Source organism: Neovison vison, chromosome 12 (assembly GCF_020171115.1).
Source record: "Neovison vison isolate M4711 chromosome 12, ASM_NN_V1, whole genome shotgun sequence".
Lineage (NCBI taxonomy): Eukaryota > Metazoa > Chordata > Mammalia > Carnivora > Mustelidae > Neogale > Neogale vison.
The window spans coordinates 70,000,064-70,013,115 of NC_058102.1; the positions used below are offsets into that span (position 1 = coordinate 70,000,064).

The 13,052-nt window shown below is 38.3% G+C and overlaps 1 protein-coding gene across 4 annotated transcripts in view; it reads left to right on the forward strand.

Annotated features, from left to right (window-relative positions):
• BCAT1 (branched chain amino acid transaminase 1) overlaps positions 1-12,537 on the forward strand; it is a 103,933-nt gene extending 91,396 nt beyond the window's left edge. For all 4 annotated transcript variants that reach the window (XM_044229378.1, XM_044229376.1, XM_044229379.1 and 1 more), the window contains 3 exons: positions 563-703; positions 3,018-3,092; positions 12,003-12,537. In XM_044229378.1, coding sequence (XP_044085313.1) covers positions 563-703; positions 3,018-3,092; positions 12,003-12,044 — 258 coding nt within the window. In that variant the 3' untranslated portion in view covers positions 12,045-12,537. The remainder of the gene's footprint in view (positions 1-562; positions 704-3,017; positions 3,093-12,002) is intronic.
• The last annotated feature ends 515 nt before the right edge of the window (positions 12,538-13,052 follow it).

Sequence of the window (13,052 nt, forward strand, 5' to 3'; positions counted from 1 at the left end):
TGTGTGGATTTAGGGATGTCATCTAGCCTCTCCTTGAACCTAAGTTTCCTCATCCGTGAAATGGGGATGATAATACCCCCCTTAAAAGTGAGAGAATTTGGTACGCAATGGGTGCTCAATAAATGGTAGCTGTAATTATTAATATTATATGATACATTCTTTTGTGCTAAATAGGGTTCAAGATACTCTTAACATAGAGCGCACCCTACTTAGCATTGGGGGTGCCTTATCTTGTGAGACTTCAGTCTTGACAACAAATAAAAGGCTAAGAAACCTGGTCTGTATAAGCATGTACCATGTATTTTATAGTGATAGTCTTATTTTATTCTCTCTGATCATCTCATTTAGAAATGCTGTGACCTCAAGTAGGTAGCTCAACACCTCCGTGTGTTTACATGGTAGTGGTGCTCCCCTCAGCTTTCCCTCACAGGACGAGTCTCACATTTGAGTTTAGTCGGAATATAATGTAGGAAGGTAAGTACCACTAGGGTTCTTTTTTTTTTTTTTTTTCCTACCTTTTCCTTGAAAATATTAATATTTTTATTTTTTATATTCCAAACAGGGTGAATTTAAGGTGTCAGAGAGGTACCTCACTATGGATGACTTGACAACAGCCCTGGAGGGGAACCGGGTGAGGGAGATGTTTGGCTCTGGTACAGCCTGCGTTGTTTGCCCAGTTTCTGATATACTGTACAAGGGTGAGGTAAGACTATTTCTTCACCTCCTGTCATTTCCAAGCATTTGCTTATAATTTAAGCCTTTAAATGTGTAAATGAAATGGTAATTGGACCCAAGATGCAAAGGATTTTTTTTTTTTTTAATATGACTTGGCAGTTTGTCCCAAGAAACCTATATTACCAAATTACTTACTCTCATCTTTCCAGTGATCTTGTGTGCTCTCCAATCTTGGGGGGAGTCAGCTTCGTCCTCAGACAAGTATCACATCTGCCTTATGTCAGTGTAGGGATTGGAGATGTGCCAGTAAGTTACACTCTTATTTCTTTGTAATAGCTCACTAAAAAAGTTCTATGGTTAGTTAGGTTTCAATTTCTGGCTTCCAAAAGGACTTCCAAACTACTCAAGTAGTAATGGCAAATAGCTATAAGAAATTCATTTGAGGGTGCCTGGGTGACTCAGCGTGCCGCACTCATAGGCGGGTTAAAGCCTCTGCCTTCGACTCAGGTTATGATCCCAGGGTCCTGGGATCGAGCCCAACATTGGGCTCTCTGCTCCACGGGGAGCCTGCTTCCCCCCCACTTCTCTGCCTGCCTCTCTGCCTACTTGTGATCTCTGTGTGTCAAATAAATAAATAAAATCTTTTTAAAAAAAAAAAAAGAAATTCATTTGAATGATCAACTCCTACATTTATTATTATTATTATTATCGCTGCTGTTGTCATTACTACTCAGACTATTTTATGAAAAATTTTCATTTGGCAAAGTTGGCACACATGATAAAATCCTCCAAAAGGAATTCATTCATTTAGTTGGAAGAAATTTTCTCCTCTCAATAAATTTAGTCTGATTTAGTATGTGGTATTTTCATTCTTGGGGGGGATTGTGGGTTTGGGGGTTTTGGGGTTTTTTTTGTTTTGTTTTGGGTTTTTTGCTTCCCCTTTATGACAAAGCTCCAATATTTTTTTAAAATTTTAGAAGATTTTATTTATTTGAGAGAGAAAGAGAACACAAGCAGGGTGAGGGGCAGAGATAGAAGCAGACTACCTACTGAGCAGGGAGCCCGATGTGGGGCTCAATCCCAGGACTCCAGGATCATGGCTGGAGTTGAAGGCAGACATTTAACCGACTGAGCCACCCAGGCCCCCCAAGCTCTGATATTTAACATCATCATCTTATAGCTTCAATGCATGTGGGTATTATTCTTAAGTGTGAATTGGCTTAAATTAATCATATTAAAAATAAATTAATAAAAATAAATTTGGTTTTTAAATTTAGTGTAATTATTTTTCCTTAAAAGAAAGGATTTTCTTTTCTGATTTTAGTGGTGGCTGCTTCATTGCTTGAAATTTTCAAACGTGATTGTGAGGAATGACTTTTGACAGGATTCCATCTATAGATTAATCGTTTCAATGGAGAAGAATTGAATTATTATGTATCAATACTTACACTGATTATAAAGCTACTGTTTCACATTTTATTATGGTAGTATCTAGGTCCATCGTTGGCCTGCTTTTTTAATAAACTTAAGTTGTCATTAAGTCAGATTTTTTTTTTAAGTCCAATTATTTCACCTCTAGAAATAAGAAGTTGATAAAGTTCAATGCATTTTTAATAGGTTTGTGTCCAAGGGCATTCATAGCTAACAGGTACATCTAATTATCCTGTTATCCCAAAGAGTATAAGAAGAAAAGTGGCAGCATGGGCTCTGTGTGTTAAAATCAGACTATCAAAAGCCTGTAAGCCAGTAAGGACAGGAATGGGCATGACAGGAGCATGAAATCTCTCAGCACCCAATGTAACCATGCTGTCCAGCATTGTGGAGGTTGTGGCCCTTGGAGGTCTGACCTTGAACAGACATAGGTTGTTTTTTGTGAAGGCATAGACTTGCTTCAATTTATGTTCCCACAATGATTTGCTTTAATTTGTGGCAAAATATTTTTGAGTTCTCATCCCCTGCTGGAAGGGTTAGATGAGGAGGCCAATCATTCATCCTACAGGTTCTCAGAATCCTGAAAGGAATAGGATTCTTTATGTCTCCCCACTATTTTCGGTTCCCCTAGTTTCTCTTTGGTTCCTCACATCAGCCTAAAGACTGGCATATAAACCAGTTGTGCCCTAAAATCCATTGGTAGACAAGAAACAACCTGTTATTGGCTAGTTTGTTTTTTTTCTAATTCAGAATAAAAAAGAGTCTTTGGCATAAGGAGGTAATCACGTTATCATGGTGCCATTCCTTATCTCAGTGGATACTGGATACAGTAGAATTGCTGAGTGTCTTACTTACTGGCACCGTCCACATGGATATCCTCAAGTTATACTGCATGTGGTTTTCTTTCGTAGACCATACACATCCCAACTATGGAGAATGGCCCAAAGCTTGCAAGTCGGATCTTGGACAAATTGACAGATATTCAGGTAAGGGCTTTCTCTTAAAATGTCATCTTATTTCAACCAGATCTTAAAGCCAAATCATGAATCAGTGGGAAGAAGAGAGTAGTAAGCACTGCCATTTGGGGTTAACAAATTAAGTTTGTAGAATTAAAGCCCAGAAGAAAACAATCGCCTGTGCTTCCAATGCTGAAATATAACCATTGTTAATTTTCGATGTCTCAACTTTCAGTATTTTGTGTTTATATAGTTTTAGATAATTTTCCTGACAAAATAGGGTCATATATGATTTTGTCACCTGCTTTTTTTTCCACCTAGTAAATCATTTGCTTTTTCATATCAATGAATTTCTCAATTCCTTGTATAAAATGTAATTGAATTCCACTATATGGATGTACCACAACTTTTAAAGAGGTTTTATTATTGAACATTTATGCTGTTGACAGTTTTTAACTGTTATGAACAGTGCAGTCTTTGATCATTTCCTTAGGATAAGTTCTTGAGATTTTAACTGTTGGGTCAAAGAGAGAGAGAGAGAGTGTGTGTGTGTGTGTGTGTATTTTTAATACTGTTAACCTTGTTCTGCTTATGTTTTTCTGAACAAAAGTTTACAGTAGTGTCTCATTAGACAGTTAAGCCTATTTCCAGGCAGGCATATCAAGAACCAGGTAGTGAATGCTGGGTCATATAAAAGAGACTTTTTTGAAAAAATAAATAAATAAATAAAAGAGACTTTTTTGTAATTTGCGAACACCTTACAAGTTGTTGAAGGTTTCTCTTGAGCCCAGATAGCATCACTGCCACTCACTGAACATAGCCAGGGGAAGCTGAGATTTATACTGAAATGTGAAATAATGTTTGAGAATTTGGGTGACAGTCGACAGTGCCAGGGCTTCAGCATAGAAGTTAGTTGGCAAAGCAGCAAACCCCTCCAGAGTGAGGTCCTAGGATAGTGATAAAAACGGTATTTTTGGAAGAACATTTATGCAAAATTAATAATATTAAAAGGTAAGAATGATTGTGGTTTTTGAATTAATGAACTATCGCTGTTCCCCTCTTCCGTGAAGGCTATTAAAAGGAATCTTCCATAAATGAAATAAAGGAATTTCTTTTTTTTTTTTTTTTAAGATTTTATTTATTTATTTGACAGAAAGAGATCACAGTCGACAGAGAGGCAGGCAGAGAGAGAGGGAAGCAGGCTCCCTGCTGAGCAGGGAGCCCGATGCGGGACTCGATCCCAGGACTCTGAGATCATGACCTGAGCCGAAGGCAGCGGCTTAACCCACTGAGCCACCCAGGTGCCCCAATAAAGGAATTTCTTAATATTAGGAGACATATAATTTACTGAGTTGTTTTTTTATTCTTGTATATAGAGATAATTTGGAAGGAATTAAGTACAAATTTAATGAAAAATACTTAGATGTTTTAGTTATCTTTTTTTTACAGTTATCTGAGTAAATCTGATGAAAGTAGTAAGCTATTAGTGTTTTCGTCAAATAAAAAACATAAGTAGAACAAAAAAGTTTATAATTGGCTATACTACAGAAGCATTTATCCACAACAGAAGTTGAAAGATTTTTAAGAGGGGAGGTAGTGTCGCTATGGTAATAAGAAAAGATCACTTTGGAAAATTTTCTGGAACAAGTTGTATATAAGACAATGCTTCATTCTACTGAAATTAATACACAAAACAAGAGATTTCAGAGTCCCCTCTTAGAGATGATATGGGATACGAAAAGTTACTTAATTTGATTTGGTTTAAAGGATTATAAGAAAAGGAAAAGAAGTTGACTAGGATGAGGCGAAAATCAAGCTGTATTAAACTTGAATTGGAAGAAAGATCTAAGCAGAGGTGTTTGATGAACGTAGTCATGAAGCTTTGGCTAAGGCAGGCAAAAGTGGAAGTGTGTGTCATGCCCAGTGAGATCGTGACAAAATATATGCATCCAAACCCTAAAGTATAAGGAAGCAAGAAGCCCAAAGACATATTTTGGGGGCAAGATGACAAGCCATGACAAAAGTTCTCAGAGGATTTTTAAAGTAAGATTAGGCCTGAAATGAATGTTCTAATTCGTTCAGTAAATATATGTGTGGAGCAAACATTATGCAAGAGGCTCCTGTAGGTATTGGTGATGTAATAGTGATAAAAGGGATTAAAAAAAAATTAGAGATGTCTAAGCTATAGAAAGACAAAATAAATATTCAGCTTAAATGGGAAACCACATGAATATGTTTAAAAATAAAAGATATATATGAAGCGAGAAAGAGAAGAAACAACATTTTCCTCTTACCTGTATATATTCTCTATACTACCTGTGGCTGAGAAGAAATTAATAGGGGCACCTGGGTGGCTCAGTCATTAAGTGTCTGCCTTCAGCTCAGGTCATGATCCCGGGGTCCTAACATCGAGCCCCGCATCAGGCTCCTAGATCAGCGAGAAGCCTGCTTCTCCCTCTCCCACTCCCTCTCCCCTGGCTTATGTTCCCTCTCTCACTGTCTCTTTCTCTCTGTCGAATAAATAAATAAAATCTTAAAGAAGAAATTAATAATTTCTCTTTTTACTCTAGGTAGTAAAGTATAATGGTAATAACACTAAAATTTAATGATACACTCAGAACTCCTTAGGAACAAGGAAAGAAAGGGATAGTCACAGGATACATGAAGTAATACAATGATTCTAAATTAAACCACAAACCAGAAGGACCAACTCTTCTCCAAATTGTTAAGTAACAAAGGACCATCCATTCAGAACCTAAGACCACATCCTTTTTCAATTATTTTATGCCTGTGAGCATGGAACCTAAAGTTTCAAAAGTATCCTCTTATAAGATGGCAAATTGGTGCTGTCAACGAAGCTACGGGTATCTGTTTCTCTCCAAGAAAAATAACTTAAGAGATTATTGAGGAGAAAAGCATAGAATTGTATCATGTTTTACTTTTGATCTCTTTGACATTACATGGAAACGTGGCCATTTCCTACAGAGTGCTCTGGTAAATTGAAGAAGAGGAGAAAAACAACAACCAAAAAACCCTCAAGATTCTTGCCACTGTGACCTGGGGAGGGGGGCGGTGGGGGGAAATTCCTCTTAACCACAGATTTGCTTTTCATTTAACTTGTGTATTTCTGTATCTGAGTTAGAACCTCTGAGGTTAAGCATTCATTGCATTTGGCTAATTTTCCATATAATTCCATGGGTTTTAGATTGCCCTACAAATACCTCTTGTAAGAGGAGCATTTCAAATGACAGTCTCTTTTTTTCAGCAACAAACAAAAACACACTTGTGTTACTTATTTTTTTAATCTTGAAATCTATATATTTTTTTAATTTTTTATTTTTTTCAGTGTTCCAAGATTCATTGTTTATGCACCTCACCCAGGGCTCCATGCAATACGTTCTCTCCTTAATACCCACCACCAGGCCCTCCCAACTCCCCACTCCAAAACCCTCAGTTTGTTTCTCAGTGTTCACAGTCTCTCATGGTTTGTCTCATGGTACTTAACCAGACTTAAACTTGGAGAACATGAGCCATATTGCCAATATTTCTTTTCTCTCCCATGCCTCTTGGCTAGTCTGATTTCTCACCATCATATTCACCTATGTGCCTGACATTTGGGGTCTTCTCTGTTCTCCAATATGCTCTGCTCTCTGCTGCTTCTTCCCGCCTTCCTCTAGCTTCTACAGTCTTCCCACTTGAGAAGTTATTGGTTGTCCTTCAAGACACATCTTCTTGAGGAACCTTTAAAATCTCTTTTGAACAACATCCCTCTGCCCCAGTACAACCACCTATTCATCCATTCAAATATTACTTCTTCCTCCAGCTTCCATAGCACCTGGAATGATCACATATGGCCTTTAAATTATATTTAACTAGTCACACACTTGTCTTTGTTCCAGGTTGTTTCGATGTAAGCACTGTTTTATTTCCTTCTCGTAACCCCGATATTCAGTGCGGGGCCTGGGCTGCAGTACGGACTCAGGGATGCTTCTGGCATCGATGAATGAAGGAATGAACAAGTGAGAGATATACCAGACAAATACTGAAGAACAGAAATGTGTTGCTCTTGTATATTAAGACATTCTGAGGAGAGGTGGGAGGAAGGTCTTGATTGACGTCAAATTACTTTTTCAAGAGAACTTTCAGAGGTCCTGATTTTAGATTTTTTTTTAAGTGAAATACACATACCAAGACTGCTATCAGGATCAGACAAAAGCTGGACGCTGGGTCTTAGTATCAGGACGGTGTGTTCGCGTAACTACCAGTGCTGCTCTTGAGGGTTTAGAAGGTGGGGAGTAGGGATTGCAAAGACCTGAGAGGTGAGGTCCTAAGTAGGTAAGGAAGAGGAAAGCCCAGTGAGATAGGAGCAGGCTCTGTATTGATTGGAGGCCACCAGATGGAACTTCTTTCAAAAATCTGTTTTCCCCATTAGCGACTACAGTTTTGTGGAATAAGTGACCATTTAGTGGTCTTGCATTTTTCTTGTTTTCAGTGGAACAGCAGGATAGTTTTTAGTTCCATCCCTATCACTTGCCCTTGCTTATGTCCTGAGTTGTCCTCCTCTTTGTATGCATACTAAGGGAACAGGGCCAGATTGCCTTGATGACTCATCCCTTGACTAGCTTCCCAGCCCCTCCTTGTTCCCGAATACACACTTCTCCATGTTCTAGGATTACAAAGCTTTGCAGGCCACTGAACAGGATTTAGAACAAGAATAGCAAATTGTTACCTGGGGGGTAGCCCCCATTATATTTTTATTGGCATCGCAGAGAGTAAATGCATGACACATAGATCGCCCTTTCAAGTTGCTCAGAACTTTCTGTTGAAGGTAAAAGGCATTTTAGCAAAGGCCATGTAAAATTATTTGCCATATGTACGTTGAATGGGAAGTAACAAACGTGTTGTTAGTCATGTTTTGGTGTAGTGTTTTTCCTGGAATTCATGTAAGGTGAAATTTCTGCATATCACATCACACAGTTAGGCTCAGAATGTCACCCCGCAGGCTCAGTCTGATTCGCCGTGTTGCTTTAACTTCATCTTGGATTCCAGTGAACAAAGTCAAGTCAGTGTGACTTAGAGTAAACCTGCCAACTGTTCAAGGTGTGGGCCTGTACTGTGGTTTTATAATCACCCTGACAATGCAATAAGGACAGCCTCGCCCAGGCAGGCATATGTGTTCTTTCCCCCCTCTGGACACCTATTTCTGAGAAAAGAAGATAATTTCTTTTTTTTTTTTTTTTTAAGATTTTATTTATTTATTTGACAGAGAGAGATCACAAGTAGGCAGAGAGGCAGGCAGAGAGAGAGGGGGAAACAGGCTCCCCGCCAAGCAGAGAGCCTGATGCGGGGCTCAATCCCAGGACCCTGAGATCATGACCTGAGCCGAAGGCAGAGGCTTAACCCACTGAGCCACTCAGGTGCCCCAAGATAATTTCTATTTCTACTAAAATTTGTCTCCTCTGCTTTTGACTTATTTTGCTTTGAAAAATTAAATTGAATAATTTATCATCCAAATGAAAAGTTTGATTGCTAACTGCCTAGGTGTAGATATTATAAATGACCTGTATTATCGCCTCTCTTGGATGCATCTCAGAATGCTGTAATTTTACATAAAAGCATAAATTACAGGAGGCAAGGGGTAAATCTTAATATGATTATGTAGGTTCTTGGAGTGATATGACCTGTGACTCATTGTAATCAAAATTGATTTTTGACTGTTTATAAAACTAAAACAACTAATTGGAAGCAAGTTTACTTTAACTGATGAGATGCAAGATGAAATTATGGTGGGCATGAATCATGGTAATAAAGATCTGCTAAAGTGTCAATATGATGACACTCAATTGTTATTAACGGCGTAAGTGTCTAATGTATTATTAGGAATCCAAGTACAAGAAATAAAACATATTTTGATCCTAGCTTAAATCATGTTGGCACCATTTATCAATCAAGCAGAGTTTGGGAATGTTTTATCCAGCATTCATCATGAATCAGCAGTTCATAGTGGGAAGCCACACTCTTTAAGCAACTCTTTCTCATAGGGATTCAGCAAGTCACTTAGAGTCATTGGGCTTCCTTTATTCTTCTTTTTCTGTAAACCAAAAGGTTGTAAGTAGACCCATTCTTGGCTTCCAGGATTTTTACCAACAGATTCTGCTCTTTGAGGTCTCTAAAGGTCTTCAAGAGGAACATAGCACATAGAGTGTGTAACATAGAAGAAATAGCATCAAACAGAGGCAAGAGCCCTGGGCTTATGGTTTAGAGTTTTCTAGAGCCATTTTAATGTCATTATAAGTAAAATGAGAACATTGGCTTAAAAAGTTCATTGCTCTTCACACTTGATATTTTTTTAAGACTTTATTTTTATTTATTTATTTGTGAGAAAGGGAGAGAGAGAGGAGAGTCTGAGTGGGGGACAAGCAGAGGGAGAGGGACACACAGACTCGTGCACTGAGCCCAGAGCGACGCAGGGCTCAGTCCCACAACCCTGAGATTGTGACCTGAGTCGAAATCAAGAGTCAAACCCTTAACTGACTGAACCACCCAGCACCCCCACACTTGATTTTTAAGCAGCAGGATTTTCTACAAAAGAAATCGTTCCTAGAATCTCAATATACAAAGCCAATCAAAGTGGAATTGTTCTGAAGTAAAAATCCAGAGCCCTGCTTATTTGACTCATCCCCTGCATTTTATTTATTTATTTTAAAGTTTCACCTTTGAGTGATCTCTACAACCAATATGAGGCTTAAGACCCCAAGATCAAGGATCACATGCTCTACAGACTGAGCCAGGTGCCCCCAATCCCCTACACTTTAGAGGATCATTAAAGTCCTTCCCAATTCAGAGCTTCAAATGTTTTGTATGAATTTCAACTGCACTTATATTAGGACTGAAAGGCCAGTTCATGTGAAAAGGGGACATCATGTGAGTGATTTAGGCAAGGACGTGGTGGCATAATGGCGTGCTACTCTGGGTGGTGGGGAGAGATGCTCCAAGTCCGTCTCCACACACGTGGCTGTGTGAACATGTGGCGGGAATTCCAGAGAGTAGCCAAGAACACAGAATTTGGTGTGAGAGAGACCTTTGGCTAGAATCCGGGCTCTACCATTTACTAATTGCCTGAGTAGGTTTTTTAATCTCCCTAATACAGTTTTCTTATCCATAAAATGAGATTGATAGTCACACCTACTCTCTGCAGTTGCCATGAGCATAAATTTAGTATTAAGTCTATAAAGCTCTAGCGAAATAAGTCAATCGGAGAAAGACAACTATCCTATGATCTCCCTGATATGAGGAAGTGGAGAGGCAACATGGGGGGTTAGGGGGGTAGGAGAAGAATAAATGAAACAAGATGGGATTGGGAGGGAGACAAACCATAAGTGTCTCTTAATCTCACAAAACAAAGTGAGGATTGCTGGGGGGAGGGGGGTTGGGAGAGCAGGGTGAGGTTATGGACATTGGGGAAGTTATGTGCTATGGTGAGTGCTGTGAAGTGTGTAAACCTGATGATTCACAGACCTGTACCCCTGGCGATAAAAATACATTATATGTTTATAAAAATTTAAAAAAAAAAAAAAGAATGACATTTAGGATCACAGGCAGAGGGAGTAACAAGCTGAACTAAAAATAGAATTTTTTTTTTTTTTAAGTAAAGAGACAGTTATTACCTCTAAAAAGCAAGAGTATAGGGTGAAGTAGAGGTAAATTTTTACTTTTCAGATTCCATTATTGGTAGAGATTGTGTTTGAATGTTATTTTTATAGCTATTACAAAGATAAAGGAGTGGGAACCCAATGATTACACAATATTCATAGTCACATAGCTGTTCGAAACCTGTTAACTGTGTAATTTGTTAACTTAAATTTGGTGTAGTAGACCAGATGATCGTTACATTCAAATCAAGTTTGCACAAAATAAATAGTATTAAAATGAAGCATAGAAAAAGATTTACAACTATAGTCAAAGTTCTATTTGTTTTTAAAGTATTCAATACAATAAAATTCATTTCAGTTAAAAAAAAAAAAAAGTCTATAAAGCTCTTGGCACCATTGCCTTTCCAGGCAGTACTTGCTCAAAGAGTGAGAGTTCATTTACACACAGGGATGTTGAAATGAATGAAGGAAGGAAAGAACAAATGAATCCAAACTATCTTTCTACTTCTGACATCTGGAATATCCTCATTTATTTCAGTTTTAAGTATATGAAAATTCAGGTCTGTGAAAGCGAATCACTTGCTAATGCAAATAATCAAATTCTGATTGCGATGTAGTTCCTTAACTTTTGAAGGAATCAGAAAAATTGGGATGCTAACACAACACAAACAACTTTAATTTCGAGAACAGAGCTGCTGTTCAGAGCCACAGGGCTTGTCCAAATAATATTTTCCTCCGTGAACACAAAACACGCTTGAGAAAGGGGCTTTTAGAGCAGTGACTCTCAATCTCCGCGTCAGAATCACCTGGAAGTGTTGGCCGAAGCCTGGTTGCTGGGACACACCGCCAGACTTGTCTGAGTCAGCGAAGTCTGAGCTTGGGTTTGAGAATTTGCATTTGAAACAAGTTTCCTGCTGATACTGATGCTCCTGGTCTATGGGATACACTTGGAGCATCACTTCTTCGGAGTAAAGAGGACAGGAATTAAATTTAACTCAGCTACTTTATTTGGACAGCAGAAGCTAAATATGGAATGGTAATAAAAAGGCATTACTTCAAGACCTATACCAGCTATAAGTTCTGAGTTAAACCATAATTTAAAAATTTGTGATTCTTTCCACATATCTGATGCTTTCTCTCTAATCCTATTTTTAATGTGAATATGCTTTTAATGTTCAAAACAGGAGCATACCTGTTGTACAATGTTGGTGGTATTAATGAGTTGACAAGCGATTTCTGCACTGTTAGCTTTTGCACTTAAACATGTTTTCTTGCTTTTTTGTTATAGTACGGAAGAGAAGAGAGCGACTGGACAATCATAGTGTCCTGAATGGAAAATACAGGATATCATCTGTGTGCTGTTGAGACAGACTGTTGCAGCTGAATTACGACAGATTTCTTTAGTTACCTGTTTTTAGTTGTGCATAGTGTAGTTTGTATTGTCGGTGTTACCTGGGTGATTGTTTCCTCATGCTAGAGAAGACGAATTGCAATCAAGAGCTGTTTTGTAAACTTGGTAGCAGAAACTTACTTTACCTTCTCTTGGAAAGATGATCATGTAAGCCATATAGCATAGACTTTTCCTCAATAATCGTAGTGCCTCCCTTAATACTTTACTCAGATACACCTGTATTTGTTTATTCCTTAACATAAGTTACATTTTCCTCAACCAAATGAGTTTGTGTTTGAAAACTGATCTGAGTAAATTTCATGGGTAACATTTCCTATGATGTATCTTCATCTTCAGAAAATGGTTCGGTTTTTGTTTTTTTGTTGTTGTTGTTCGTTTGTTTGTTTTTTATAATTAAGACTTCGAAAAACTGGTTCTCTGCCCTTCACATTTTTTTGCAGCCGCCCCCCCCCACAATGTCCATCTCAAGGTAAATCTCTCCCCTTCTTCCTGATGTTGTCACAGTCTGCTCCAAGTTCTCCTTGTGCAGCGGCAAGACCTGTGCACATTTCCACCATTGCCCTTTCTGCAGTGTGTTGTAATTGGCTATTTGTCAGGCTCCAGTACAAGACGGAGAGTCTTGTGTCTGAGAGATCTTTGTGGTCCCCTGCCTGGCACATAATAGATACTCATTAAATAATGAATAACATTTAGCTTCTATAGAAGTGTACCACCTTTGTTTCTATATTATGAAACCTCTTTATTAGAATTCATGGTTGATTCTGACATTGTGCACACATACCTCATATTTGCTTTATTTTCTAGGGACTACTAAGTCATTAGAGATACTCAAAGACCTAGCTTGTTGGACGGCTTATTTCGTATTTGAAAACTGTCTGAAATTGAAATAACAGCTCCAGCGAGGTCATGCTATCATACCAACCAAAT